The sequence below is a fragment of the Ochotona princeps genome, chromosome 23 (genome assembly GCF_030435755.1).
Source record: "Ochotona princeps isolate mOchPri1 chromosome 23, mOchPri1.hap1, whole genome shotgun sequence".
Taxonomy (NCBI): Eukaryota; Metazoa; Chordata; class Mammalia; order Lagomorpha; family Ochotonidae; genus Ochotona; species Ochotona princeps.
Genome location: NC_080854.1, coordinates 36,749,782 through 36,763,753, shown reverse-complemented (window position 1 = coordinate 36,763,753; position 13,972 = coordinate 36,749,782). Strand labels below are relative to the sequence as shown.

Below are 13,972 nucleotides of genomic sequence, written 5' to 3'. Positions count from 1 at the left end.
TGGACCCCAAACCACGGCTCAGGTGCCATCCGTAGTTGAAGGGAAATAAAGTCAAGTGATTTCTCTGACTGCCTGAATCACTTGCCTGGGAAGCACTCTTGCCTTTGAGAGTTCGTGGTCAGCTCACATCACACTCCCAGGTCTGGGTTCCACTCCCCTAGCCTCAGTTTCCTGTGGCGCAGGGCCAGGGACATCCTCTTCTCAGAGTGGGTTCAATTTGACTTGGACATACTTCATGAATTGTCACGTGAGGGATTAAAAGAGTTGCTCCTTCCCCTCTCTCTTCTCGGGAAATTGAAACCAAAAATTAGGTTCTTCCTGTTGCCAGCTGGCTGGGATAAGTTTTTCTCTTGGTTTTTGAAAATACAGACGAGCCGCTTTCGCAGGCCAAGACTTTTCTGTTGGAGCGCCTGCTGAAGGTCGATGCTGGGACAGCTGGGGCCTGCCGTGCTGCTGCGAGATGCGCCTCTCTGCTTCAAGACAGGCCTCTCTGGCTTTAAAAAATTTAAACAGTGCCTTAGCCACATCTTTTTGTGGTTTTTAAGTGAGGAGGTTCTTTTCCTGGAGCCGGAGGGGTGCTTCCCGTGTCCTGGGTCTGGCATGCCTCCCGTGCTGCGTGCAGCTCGCACACAGGAGTGAGGCAGTGTTGGTTGCGTGTGCTTCTAGCACCTTGTAGCATGGTGTTGTGTGTGGTGGGGGCGAGGACCACTGGCCCATGCGGAGAGCAGGCCTGTCCAGTGGAGGACATCTTTGTGTGTTCTGCCCAGGCGTTCGCCGCGAGTGTTGCATGTCTGTGGAGCACTTCCTGGGAATAGTGCAGCCGAGGGCGCGAGCTCTGGCTTCACTTAGGTTTCCGTGTATTTGGACTGGGCTGGACTAGCGTGACTTTAGTTTGAAGTGCAGTGTTTGATTCAGTTACTTGCTAAAATAAGTTTAACTGTAATAGCAGTCCTGGAGGCTGTGCTGCTCAGCAGGTTACTTCTGGGAAAGGTCTAGAAATTGTGCTTCTGACTGCCCGATGCCAAGTCCTCTTCAAGGTCGCTGTTTCAGTAATGTGTGGCGCCTAGGAAGGCGCTCACGGCGGGCAGCGGCTCTCTGATGCAGCGTGTGGGTTGCTGTTGAGATGTCCACTGGTTGGCTTGCTGGCAGCCTTCTCGGTTGCCAGCAGCTTGTGGCTCACATGTGCGTGGCTCTTTGCGGCCCGGCTCTATGTGTGTTTCCTCCTAGAGTTCCCGGAGCATGCCCACAACGCCGGTAATGTTATTCCTGTATCCTAGACAGAAAACCAAAGCCTAGACAGGCCGACGTGATCTGGCAGGAGATCCTGCGCTTTGAAATGTCAGGCTGGGCTGCTGTCTGGGCGCTCTGAGCAGTGTTAAGTGAAGGAGACGTCCACAGGACATGGGTGCTGGCGACCGCTTCTGCACACCTGATTGGCTGAACTGGAAAGCCTTTAGCTTTTTGTCTGTCTCCTCCATGAAGTTCACAGTCAGAGGTCATGGAGGAATTCTTCCTGCAAGGAGCCGCTGACAGCCAGCACCAAGGATGCTGCTGGAGCTGGGCTGGAGAGCAGGCAGCCCTGTGCTGTCCCGGGGCTGGGGGGGAGCGCTGCAGCCCGGAGCAGCACCCTGGCTGGCTGCAGTGTTCTCAGAGGTTGTGTCCCTTGGGAAGGAGCAGCGGATGAGCTGTTGACATGCCAACTTACCTGTTGACAGTGATCCAGCTGCCCCCCACCTCAGTGCTTCACCTGCGGCTGCCTTTCAGAAGAGAAAGTTTAACCCTTAGCAGTCGTGAGCATGCTATCCACAGTGCACTAAGGCACGCCTTCCCCCAGAGGGAGCTGGAGCTTTGGGTCATGCCAGAGGCAAGAACTTGGGTAACTGGCAGAGATGCGAGCCTGTGCCAGCAAGATGGGCTGCTAAGACCACATGTTAGAGAATGGTGCCTGTGAGAAGTGCCCAGCAGGTGAAGGCTGCCTTGAGAGGACGCTCAGCCAGAGAAGCAGAACGGCAGTGACCAGGGGTGCCCGGGCAGGGCGCTGTGGGCAGGCTGCAGCTCAGCCATCCTCTAGCCCATGTTTCAACCCCTGGGATGGGCAGTGGTCCACAATCAGGGTAACAGGAAGGAAACTGGCTTGCACTGCGTTCCAGTTCCTGGGTCCACAGAATATCTGGCTTCCTGGAAGAGCTTGCAGATGCTGCCGTGAGGTCTGAACCCAGGACCGTCCAGGCTGTGCACAATCTGGTTGCCAGACGTGGACTGCCAGCGCCCCAAGAAATGCCCGAATAGCTTCTCCAAAAGCAGTCAGCGGGGTCTGATGCTCTCCTGTGAGGAGTGGGGACAGCGGTGCCAGGCTGCCGGGCCACCGCGCCTGCGCAGCTCCAGCTCCAAGATGGCCGGTCTCTCCGAGTGCTTACTCCTCACGTAAGAGCGGTGACATTGTTCTGAAACTGCTCCATGTTGGTTGGTTTTGAAGTCAGGCACTCCTCCCACCCAGAGATGAGCAGTGTGCCACTGTGCCACTGTGCCATTGCAGAGAGCTCTTGGAGCCCACATGCCCACACGGTCAGCAGAAACCCTCCTGATAGCATTCGCAGTAGCCTTGGGTGAGGTTTGTTAAATTACTAATTTTGCTTGAAAATGAGAGATGTTTAACTTTGATAGAAATACTAGTTTCTGATGGATTGCTGAGACCAAGAGCGTTACGTGAGAGCTTTTAGGTGCTTGAGTGCAGGAGCCCCCGAATGAGCGTTAGAGTGAAACATCGTCGTCCCTCGTGGTCGGCGCTGTGATGTCTGCGTGGTGTGAGGATTGGTTAGTATCGTCACTTTGTTCAGTGGTTGTGATCGCTCGTGTTTCTTAAACCCTCCTGTGTGTGGCCTCCTTCAGTCCTCAGAAGGAGGCATGGGCGAGGCGTGAATGCCACATTCCCTCAGAAACAGGAAGACGCGTCGTTCTGAGGACTGAAGGCACCGTGTACAGCAGGGTGCTACGCATGGATGCCCACGCTACAGGCTGCAGCTTCACTCACTGTGTGACAACATAGATACCTTACCTGGCTCATCATTCTAATTCACTACGATGATGGCACATCATAGTGAAATGCGCGTATGTAAGAGATTGTGTTACTAAAAAACTAGATACCTTCCATGAGCGGGTAAGCAATCCCTGCCCCTCCGGCCATCCCTCCCCTGTCCTGTCCACACACCCCCAGCGGCTCTTCTGGTGTGTCTGTGTGACTGCCTGTCTGTGCACACACCCCCAGCGGCTCTTCTGGTGTGTCTGTGTGACTGCCTGTCTGTGCACACACCCCCAGCGGCTCTTCTGGTGTGTCTGTGTGACTGCCTGTCTGTGCACACACCCCCAGCGGCTCTTCTGGTGTGTCTGTGTGACTGCCTGTCTGTGCACACACCCCCAGCGGCTCTTCTGGTGTGTCTGTGTGACTGCCTGTCCTGTCGACACACCCCCAGTGGCTCTTCTGGTGTGTCTGTGTGACTGCCTGTCTGTGCACACACCCCCAGCGGCTCTTTTGGTGTGTCTGTGTGACTGCCTGTCTGTGCACACTTATTTCCTTTCTTGCTTTCTTTCTTGCTTTCTTTCTTTTTAAAGACATTTCTTTATTTTCATTGGAAAGTCAGATATACAGAGAAGAGGAGAGACAGAAAGGAAGAACTTCCATCTGCCAATTTACTCCCCAAGTAGCTGCAATGACCGGAGCTGCTTCTGGGCCTGCCATGTGGGTGCAGGGTTCCAAGGCTCTGGGCCATCCTTGACTGCCCTCCCAGGCCACAGGCAGGGAGCTGGATGGGAAGGGGGCCTCTGGCGCTCGTTTAGAACCCCTGCGTGTGCAAGGCGAGGACGTTAGCCACTAGGGTTCCGTGCAGGGCCCCTGTGCTTGTTGTTAGCCCTTCTCCCTCCCGGGACCTCCCCCAGCCTGGGCTGCAGTGTGGCCATCTGTACCCCTGGCCCTTCTTTTGGAGCCTAGATGGTGGCGAGCAGAGGCTTCGGGGGTACCAGGACAGTCCCCCCCCGCTGGGCGTGGATTCTGCTGACTGAAATCTGTGGGCTTCCTGAGGTCTTAGTTCTTTGCTGCGGTTTCTGGTCTGTTCTGTTGTCACTGTGAGGGGTGTTGGGTGGAGGACTTAGCTTTGGGTTTAGCTCGGATGGTGCTGACTTCTGCTGGGCTCCTGCCCACTTGGGGGCTGCTGTTCCCTTTTCCCTTCTGCCTGAATGGTGTCCCCCTGTCCTTTGCTGGGCAGCTGGAGCTGAGGGTGTCTGCAGAGTGGTGTTTGGGTTTATTCTGGTGGCTGTTGCCACCTCTCCTGGAGCAGCCAGCCTCCTGCGATGACCTCAGTGAGCAGGCCCGCTGCTCTCCCGTGGGTATCAGAACTGTGCCTGCCCATGGAAGGAACCCACCTTCTCCACCTCTCTGTTGCCTTCAGTTCTGTCTCCTCTCTTTTTTTCTCCTGTAATTTTTGATACTTTCTTTGGCTCTTGTCTTTATCTTTTAGCTTTGCTTCCATCACCTGAGAGAGGTGCTAGGAGTTGAGAGGGTTGCAGCCCAGCTGCTGCAACTGCTCCACCTGGCTCAGGCTGCATGTGTGGCCAGGGAAGGGTGTTCAGCCTCTGAGCCATCCGTAGATGGGAGTGGCTGCGGCATTTCTCAGGCTCCTGGTGAGGTGCGTCTACTGGATGAGCACGCAGGAGTCAGCTGATCCGATAGCATCAGCAGAGCGTCTTAGCAGGTTGCCTCACTAGGTCTGATGGTGGTGGCCTCCAGGTCCTCCTGAACACAGCCACCTGACGGCAGCTCCGTGAGAGCTGCTGTGGCACAGAGAGCTTGGTGGGGAGGCTGCTGCTTGGAGCACCTCTGTCCTCGTAGAATCCCCTGCTGTCGTTCAGTTTTCCACATCCACAGAAGTTTCTGGAATTGTGGGAAAGCTTTTTCCTGCGGGTACCTGTGCTGTAGTGTGGGGTAACTTCCTAAACCTGCCATCCCAGAAGTGCAGAGCCAAAAGGCCTGTGGCCTTGCTGGATGAGGACCAGGCACAATCCTGGAGGGCAGGGCGTCCTGGTCAGGGCCTCCAGAACCCGGGTGGTTGAGCCTGAGCGAGAGCCCCTGAAGGCCAGGGCAGGTGGTTTCTTCAGAAGACTTGGGGAGACAAGCCCCATTTCTGCTCTCTGGCCTTTATGGGTAAGGTTGTGAGAGTAGGAAGCCGAAATGAGGGCATTTTGTTAAGATTGTGGAAGTGGTCATGTTCTTAAGAAAATCTGGGAAGTGCAGAAAAGAAAGTTCCTAAAATGTTGCTGTTGGTAACATTTGAACATTTTTCTTGCCATGACTTTAGTGCTGCTCTGTTTACAAACGTGGCACTCTGTATTTGGTTACCTGTGATTCTAGATGAGCATTTCCTCCTAGAAAGCTGCTTTCAGCTGTTTAAGTGTTGTATAGATGGGTGTGATTTCCCCAGCGACAGGGGAGTTCTGTTTGCAACTTCTTTCTGTGAAAGGCCCTGCCGGCTCTGTCGGCCACTGCCTCAGCATGGCCCCTGTCCAGCTCGTTAGCCTGAAGCTGTCGCGGCTCTGGACCTGGAGTCCCCTCCCATTTGTGTCTAACAGATTCTTACTTTTTACGTTTGTGAATTAGAGAAGAGTGTTTGTCGTGAAGGCTGGAGGATCTAATGAAGACGCTGACGGTGTAGGTGGTGAGGCGCCCCAGAGTTAGTGGTTCTGGATGCTGGCTCTCGTTGCGTGCTCTTGTCCGCAGACATGATGCGGTCGTCCTGTGTCTGCGTTGTGAGGATCTATAGAAAGGCGACAGGGCGCTCAACACAGTTTGAGTGGCTCCCTCACTGCCCGCCGTGCTGGGCTGATTACGTCCTGGCCGGAGCCCCACCCTAGTCCCCTCTGCGCGTACCGCAACCGGTGCTTTCTGCTCTAGCAGGGGGTTCCCAAGTTCAACGCCACAACTTAGTATGAGCTTCTACAGTCTAAGCTCTTATTTCCTGATCTGTGGGAGAAGCCTGTGCGCCTGTACCCCCTGTGGCACTAGGCTCTGCTGGACGCATGAAGTTGTGTCCTGGCACGCACAGGGGCCTCTCTGAGGAGCCCTCAGCCCTCGTCTGCTCTGCTCAGTGGAGTGTGTGTAGATCGGAGCTGCCACATAGGTTTGATTTGAAAGCTGCAGAGTCCTTCTGTTTGGGCTATTTTGTGATCGCTTGTTGGTCTTGTACTTTCTCACCCAGAGAGTAAGCAGCACCTGCTGGCTTAGCTGCTCCTGCTGGGGGTGTGCACTGCCCTCTGTGGCTCGGTGGTAGGCCCAGCCTCCCTATCACTTCCTCCCCAGCGGGGCTTGCTGCACCACCGTTCATGTGTGAACCCTGCCCAAGGATGTGGGGGCTGAGACAGGCTCTGATGGCAGCTCCAGGGTGCTCCAGAGCCATTAAAGGCTCTCATTTATAGTTTCCAGGTTTTTCCTAATCCCCTTTGAAAGCCTGATTCAAGGTTTTCTAATTTGTGCACAGAAATTAGCTGCCTTTTAATGTAGGTAAAAATGAGTTATAATTAGCTCATTAACTGCCATTATCAGATGGGTGCTGTCCAGATTCACGCATTCCTCAGCCCTGCTGCCTCCTGGGGCTGGGCCTCCCATTTGCTCAGTTCCCTGCCTTGCGCTGTTCCTCCTGCCTTTCCCTTTCTGGCCCTCGTCTCTCCTCCCATCTGCTCTTCTGCTTCCCTTCTTAAAGATTTCCTTGCTTATTTGAAAGTCAGAGCTGCATAGCGGAGAGACAGATCCTCCCTAGGACACCAGTGACCAGGGCTGAGCCAGCGTAAAACCCGCACTTTCTCCCCCAGCTGGTTTCCCACTTGGGTGGCAGGATCCCAGGAACTTGGGCTGTTTTCCCTGCTTTTCTTGGGCTTTTAGAGGGGAGTTGGATTGGAAGTGAAACATCCCGAGACTGACCAGTACCCCTAGGGGAGGTTGGTGTAACGGGTGGCAACTTTGCTATACCACCCCTGTGCCCGTTCTTTACCTTGGAAGAGGGATGCCAACAGAGACCCAGCCTGTTTAATACAGTGGTTTTTGTTTTATTGTTGGTGCATCAGAGCTTTATACAATCTATGAAGTTGCACATGTTTTCACTGAGACATTGTTTTTTGGCAAAAGATGCAGAAAGTGAACATTGTGCAGAAAAGGTGGGGGCACTGCAGTTTCAGAGAAGCTGCTAACGTAGGGTTTGATACTTGACGGGGCCTTTCAGCATCTGTGGCGGTTGATGCTGTGTGGGGAAGCCTGGGGGCTGGCGTGTAGGACACGGGTGACTTTGTCCTTGCTATTTGGAATTGGCCAGGATCATGAGGGGGTGTTAAAGATGACTAAGGCATGAAGCAGTGGGCAGAGCTGGACGCAGTCAGCTGTCAGCACTGGCAGCAGCGGTCCCTGGCGGTCACAGCTCCTCCTGTGGAGTGGGCTACATTCTGGCCACCAATTCGGGGGCCCCTGTTCTGCCATTTCCTTTTCATTAGAACACACTGAATGAAATCAGCCTCAGCCATCACGTTGTTTGGGAGAAGCCGCTTGGTTGAAAATCAGGGGAACCCTCTATGTGTCCCCTGCTTAGACTGGTAAGACCCACCCTTGAGTGTGTTTCTTGTGCCTCTCCTCCTGCGGTCAGTCGCTCCTGGATAGTCCTGGCCTCCGGGCTGTGGCTACTGGCACTGCGCTCTTGCTCCTCAGAGAGGAGTGTCCGGAAGTCCCGTGCCGCGCGAGCCTGGACGCCCTCCTGCCAGGTGGCTGAGGCTGCTTGGGAGGTGCGGGGCCGGAGTGGACTGCGCCTTGAAGACTGAGCCGCCTTCTCTGGCTTCGGACACGGGTGGGAGCCTGCAGTGCTGTGTGCAGTTTGCTGCTGGAGCTGCGCTCTGCGCTTGTCCTGGGCGTGCTTGCATTCATGGTCCTTGGTTGTTCTGACTGTAGCCAGGGAGCCAGCGGCATCCACCAGGCGCTGCGACATTGATGATCATGATGTTGGCGCTGCCAGCACAAGTCTGGGAATTTGCTGAAAGAGGAGAAGTTAGCTGTCTCTGCAGCCAGTGGGTTTGAATTCTTTTTTTTTTTTTTTTTAAGATTTATTTATTTTTTATTACAAAGGCAGATGTACAGAGAGGAAGATCTTCTGTCCGATGATTCACTCCCCAAGTGAGCCGCAACGGCCGATGCTGCACCGATCTGAAGCCGGGAACCAGGAACTTCTTCCAGGTCTCCCACATGGGTGCAGGGTCCCAAGGCTTTGGGCCGTCCTCGACTGCTTTCCCAGGCCAGAAGCAGGGAGCTGGATGGGAAGTGGAGCTGCCGGGATTAGAACTGGCGCCCATATGGGATCCCGGCGCGTTCAAGACAAGGACTTTAGCTGCAAGGCTTTAGCTGCAAGGCCACGCCCCCGGGCCTTTTTTTTTTTTTTAAAGGGGTTTCAATTCTTAAAGGTAGTGATTGTGATGAGAGTTTTTGTTTTCCAATGAACTTTTATCTCTAACTTTTACTTTTTAAAAGTACACTAGAAAAAGCTTTAGAATCCCATTCCCTGGTCATGTTGAGATTAGAAATTGGAATTCACCAGCAGCCCCCGTTTGCCCGTGTCTGTGCTTCCCCAGAGGGGAGTCGTTCAGGCTGTTTCCAGTGCTCCCCTGCTGCGTGGGGTGAGGTGGCCCCGAGTCAGGTGCGTCTGCTCTGGTGGGCCAGCTGCTTTGCTGTGCCTCACACTCCTCACAGACGAGCTGTCTGAGGTGTGCCATCTTTACAGCCCCCGAGGCTGGCTGGGCTCCTGGCTACCTTGGCAGGAAGGACAGGCTGAAGGGGAACCGCCTCTACAAAGCCGGAGCAGCTCTCCCCTGGCTGTGGCCCCGTGGGCCTCTATTCATTGGCCCTCCGCTGAGCCCCCTCCCCACTCCCAGCTGGACTGGCTGCCGACAGCACAGCAGTGACCTGAGTGGACTGGTGTCCTGGTCATCCTTTTTTGTTTTGGGGAACTTACTCGGTGAGTATTTATCTGTAGCGTGTTATGGGTATCTGCCATGTAGTGGATGTAACATTTCTCAAGAGTTTGTTTGTTTATTTAAAGGGCAGGCTGGTGGAGATATCTTCCATCTGCTGGCTCACTCCAGATAACTAGCAGCCAGGGCCTGGCCAGGCTGAAGCAGGAGCCAGGAAGCAGGTCTGTGTTGACCCTGTAGATATCAGAGACCCAGAGGGTCTGTCATCTGTTGCCTCCCAGGGTGCACATTAGAGGAAGCTGGATTGGAGTAGCCAGGACTGGAAATGGCAGGCTGACATGCCATGCACGTCTCCCAAGCCTCAGTTGGACCCGTGTGCCGTAGCACCTGCCCCAGGGTGATGTTGTTGGACTGATTCAGCAGCGACAAGGCCTGAAGCATCAGCAGAGTGAATTTGATTGGTTCCATCCCCAGATTGATGCCTCCTGTGAGCAGGCGCTGTTCAAGGCTCTGGAGATGGGGCAGTGAGCTGCTGGGCTGCCTCTCCCTGGGTACAGAGCGACTCCTTGGGGCTCCAGAGAAGGTGCCAGGCCAGGAACGGTTCTCTGTTGCAGACATGGGGTGGGAGGCAGTGACACCCTTACAGCAGTCAGTTTCCATAGTTTGTGCTCCAACCTCGTTCCCTGGCCCCACCCTTTACACTTGGAGGAGAGTTGCACAAAATGAACAGGCAGCCAGTGGTGGGAGGCTTGTTGTGTCCAGCTGTCAGGCAGTGATGGCAGTTGGACTTTGCATGTCCCTCTGAGCTGTCACCCCTTGGCTGGGCTGTTAGGGCCCCCTGTGGTGCTGTGGGCTGTGCAGTGCAAACAGCAGATGAAACTCTTAGCACAGGTGTGACCTGATTGTGTGCATCTTGCGCAGGCTGTGGGGAGTGCATGTTCCATGGGCTGCTTCTCTTCTGGAGCCATGGGGTGGGCTGGCCTTGGGGGACTTGCAGGCGCATGAGGTCCGGAGGACATGGTGTTTACTGTCGTACTGTAGAAGTCAGCTGACAGCCGTGTAGTGTACTCTGCAGGGAGAGTCAGGACTCACATTCTGATAGACTGGCTGTCCTGTTTACTGGTGCTCTCATGCGTTCAGTCTGGGGCTTGTACCTGGGATTTTAGCATACTGGCTTGGGTGTTCTCCCTTGAGTTTGGGCCAGGTGCTTGACCGTATTTACCCTACGTCCTTATATCAGTGCATCTGCAAGTTTTTGTGCTGCTGTCATTGTCTTTGGAGCTTAGAGCAAGACCACAAGGTGCAGGAGGGAGCACCTGTGGCTGTGATGGAGCAGACAGCTGACTTTTCCCCAGTTGTGCTCCCGGGGAGGTGGGGACCGTCTCTCTGTGACCTGTGCATGGTGAGTGGTGGAGGCGGGGGAGGGGGGCCTCCGTGCACTTCTTGCGTGAAGGGTCAGTCGCCCACGGCTCTTCTCTGGACATTAAGCTCCTAGCATTGCTGAATGGTGGGAAGTGTTTGGTAACAAGTTACAGAGTCAGTGGCCTGCCGAGCTGGTAGGGAGATTGCTAAATGCATTGTATATGGTCTATGTAGAAAAGATATATGCTTTACTTAAAAAACGTTGGCACTTTGATGGTTTTGGAAAAATGACTTCATTTTAATTCATGCCATTATACTTTTGTGAATTTATAAAAAAGCAGTTTGTGAATGAGTGAATCAGAAAAGTGAGGTGAAATTTTATTTTTAAAAAATAACTGTAAGCGCTTAGGTTTCCTTGGATCCTGGCACTGCAGGTGCTTTCTGAGGGTGGCTGTTGGGTGTGTGTGCCTGTCATAGCCTTGGCTAGCCGGTAAACCTGAGCAGTGTTTACAGCAGTTTCTCCGGAGTGGAGGCTGCAGCAAGAGGTGGTTGAAGTTAACCTGAAGAAAGGGCAACAGCAACCACACCAACAAACCCTAATAGTTCGTTAAGAGGTGTTGGTTACTGTTGCGGCCACTGTTTTCTGGCTGTTAGGCTAACCACATTTTATTTGTGTCTTTGTTTTATTAATCAGTCTTGGAATGGATGTAGGTATATGGTTTGTTAGAACTGATTAAATCGGATCATTTGCCTCAATTCCCATCCCTAATGCATCCCTTCGAGCAAATGAGGTGGCTGTGCATTTTTCCTGCTGTCTGCAGCCTGGGTCCTGAGCCTTGACCTAACCAACATGGGCTCATGATCTGCTCACAGAGCTGGCTTGTCCAAGGACACAATGGTGGGGGAGCGGTGCCTGTGAGGTGGAGGGGAAGGGCAGCAGTTGAACTCCTGCAGCCTGCAGGCACTCAGGAGGAGGCGTTGCGGGTGCTCGGACCGGCAGGCATTGGAAGCTTAAGCGGTGAGCTGGCTGGAGCTGCTTCCTGACTTGGACTTACTACTGTGGAGCCAGCAGCTATGAGCAGGTGGCATTGAGACTGGGTGTGTCATTATCTTGTCTGTCATGTCCCCTAACACCCCTCATGCAGTCTCGAGCACCCCAGGAGGCACTGGTAGGTGATGGAGCACAGCAGAGCTGGGGGTCTTCAGTAATCCTGCTGGGCTGTGTCTTCTGCAACAGACTTCCTTCTCTCAGGGATGGAAAACCTGGAATTCTCTCATTTTCCCAATGTGAAGTCATTGGAATGATTCCTTTGTGTAAGAGCAGTTGTGAATTTATTGATAATTGGTATTGACAGATTTCACTGCTGTCAGTCTGTGGAGAGATAAGTCACACTGTGTGGTTTTGCTCACCGCCAAGTTTTCACTTTGTGATATGCTTTGCAGAAAGGAGCTGAGATAGTAGCTTCTGAGTGGCCAAGAAGGACTTGAGTGTCAGGCCGCTTAATAACGGGGTGGAGAGTGGGCTTTGGCTAGATGCTAACACAGGTCTGTTTCTCTTCTGCCCACTAGACTTCATGAGGAAATCATCGACTTTTATAACTTCATGTCCCCTTGTCCTGAAGAAGCAACCATGAGAAGGGAGGTGGTGAAGCGGATCGAGACTGTGGTGAAGGATCTCTGGCCGACGGCTGAGGTGGGTGTCTCCTCTGTGTCCCCCACTTCAGTAAAGGGAGACCCCGGGATTTTCCCAGACCCGTCTCTTGACCCGGCCTGGTCCTGTAGTGCCAGTGTTACCTGGGAGCGTGCTGGAAATGTGTGTCAGCGCTGTTAGTTCTGGTTCTTCCAGCTACTGTGCTTAACAGGCTGACACGCTCACGCGTGGGCAACATTGCACTTAACAGGCTGACACGCTCACGCGTGGGCAGCATTCATTTAACAGGCTGACACGCTCACGCATGGGCAACATTGCACTTAACAGGCTGACACGCTCACGCGTGGGCAGCATTCATTTAACAGGCTGACACGCTCACACGTGGGCAGCATTGCACTTAACCTGCTGACACGCTCACACGTGGGCAACATTGCACTTAACCTGCTGACACGCTCACGCGTGGGCAGCATTGCACTTAACCTGCTGACACGCTCACACGTGGGCAGCATTGCACTTAACCTGCTGACACGCTCACACATGGGCAGCATTCATTTAACAGGCTGACACGCTCACACGTGGGCAGCACTGCACTTAACCTGCTGACACGCTCACACGTGGGCAGCATTGCACTTAACCTGCTGACACGCTCACACATGGGCAGCATTCATTTAACAGGCTGACACGCTCACACGTGGGCAGCACTGCACTTAACCTGACACGCCCACATGAGCAGTGCCTGTGCTTAACATGCTGACATACACATCAGAGCTGTTGGTCAAGCTGGAAGGCATTTTTTAGAATAGTGTGATAATTTTTCTTGTTTTAAATTCCCCTTAAAGTTTGAAATTCTGTCCGTATTCTGAACCTCCAGTGTGCACATCCAAACGACACAGGGTCTTTAATACTCATTTGTCACAGTGAGGGCACATGTGTTTACAGCATGAATGTGATGATTTGTTCACCTTGCCAGGGTGGCTGAGGCGTGGCTGGTGCTGGTGGCACCTGGCTGCTGACGGGCAAGGGCAGGCCACTTGTTTTCCCTCCTGTAACTGCAGTATCTGAGGTGGGACCCTGAAGCCTTAGCTGAGAGTTTGAGAAATGTCGACTGCTTTGGAGTTGGCCCTGCGGCGGCCTCGTTTGCGTTAGGTAGAGGTGAAGGCACCAGTCCTTCAGCTTATGATGGAGAGTTTCTTTTAGGTTTTATTTATTTATTTTTGTTGGAAAGGCAGATTTTTTAAAAAGATTTATTTATTTTTATTACAAAGTCAGATATACAGAGAGGAGGAGAGACAGAGAGGAAGATCTTCCGTCTGATGATTCACTCCCCAAGTGAGCCGCAACGGCCGGTGCTGCACCGATCCGAAGCCGGGAACCAGGAACTTCTTCCAGGTCCCACATGGGTGCAGGGTCCCAAGGCCTTGGGCCGTCCTTCACTGCTTTCCCAGGCCCCAAGCAGGGAGCTGGATGGGAAGTGGAGCTGCCGGGATTAGAACTGGCGCCCATATGGGATCCCGGCGCGTTCAAGACGAGGACTTCAACAGCTAGGCCACGCCGCCGGGCCTGGAAAGGCAGATTTACAGAGAGGAGGAGAGACAGAGAGGACGCGCTGCCATTCACTGGTTCACTCCCCAAGTGGCCACAAAGGCTGGAGCTGAGCCGATCTGAAGCCAGGAGGAAAGAGCTTCTTCCGGGTCGCCCACACGGGTGCGGGGTCCCAAGGCCTCGGGCCGTCCTTCACTGCTTTCCCAGGCCCCAAGCAGGAGCTGGATGGGAAGGAACAGCAAGGACATCAACTGGCTTCCTTATGGGATCCTGGTGTGTGCAAGGCAATGACTTCAGTCACTAGGCTACCGTGTCGGGCTCCTAATTGAGTTTTAAAAGACTCCTTTTTTTAGACTGGGTCTTTAACTTTGGGGGTTTTCTGGTTCTTGTTGGGTAGTTGTTTTCTGCCTGACCCACTTCCTACAGTGT

The 13,972-nt window shown here is 53.7% G+C and overlaps 1 protein-coding gene across 2 annotated transcripts in view; it reads left to right on the top strand.

Annotated features, from left to right (window-relative positions):
• TENT4A (terminal nucleotidyltransferase 4A) overlaps positions 1-13,972 on the top strand; it is a 39,801-nt gene that overhangs the window by 5,544 nt on the left and 20,285 nt on the right. For both annotated transcript variants that reach the window (XM_058680103.1, XM_004597893.2), the window contains exon 2: positions 11,920-12,043. In XM_058680103.1, the coding sequence (XP_058536086.1) occupies positions 11,920-12,043 (124 nt within the window). The remainder of the gene's footprint in view (positions 1-11,919; positions 12,044-13,972) is intronic.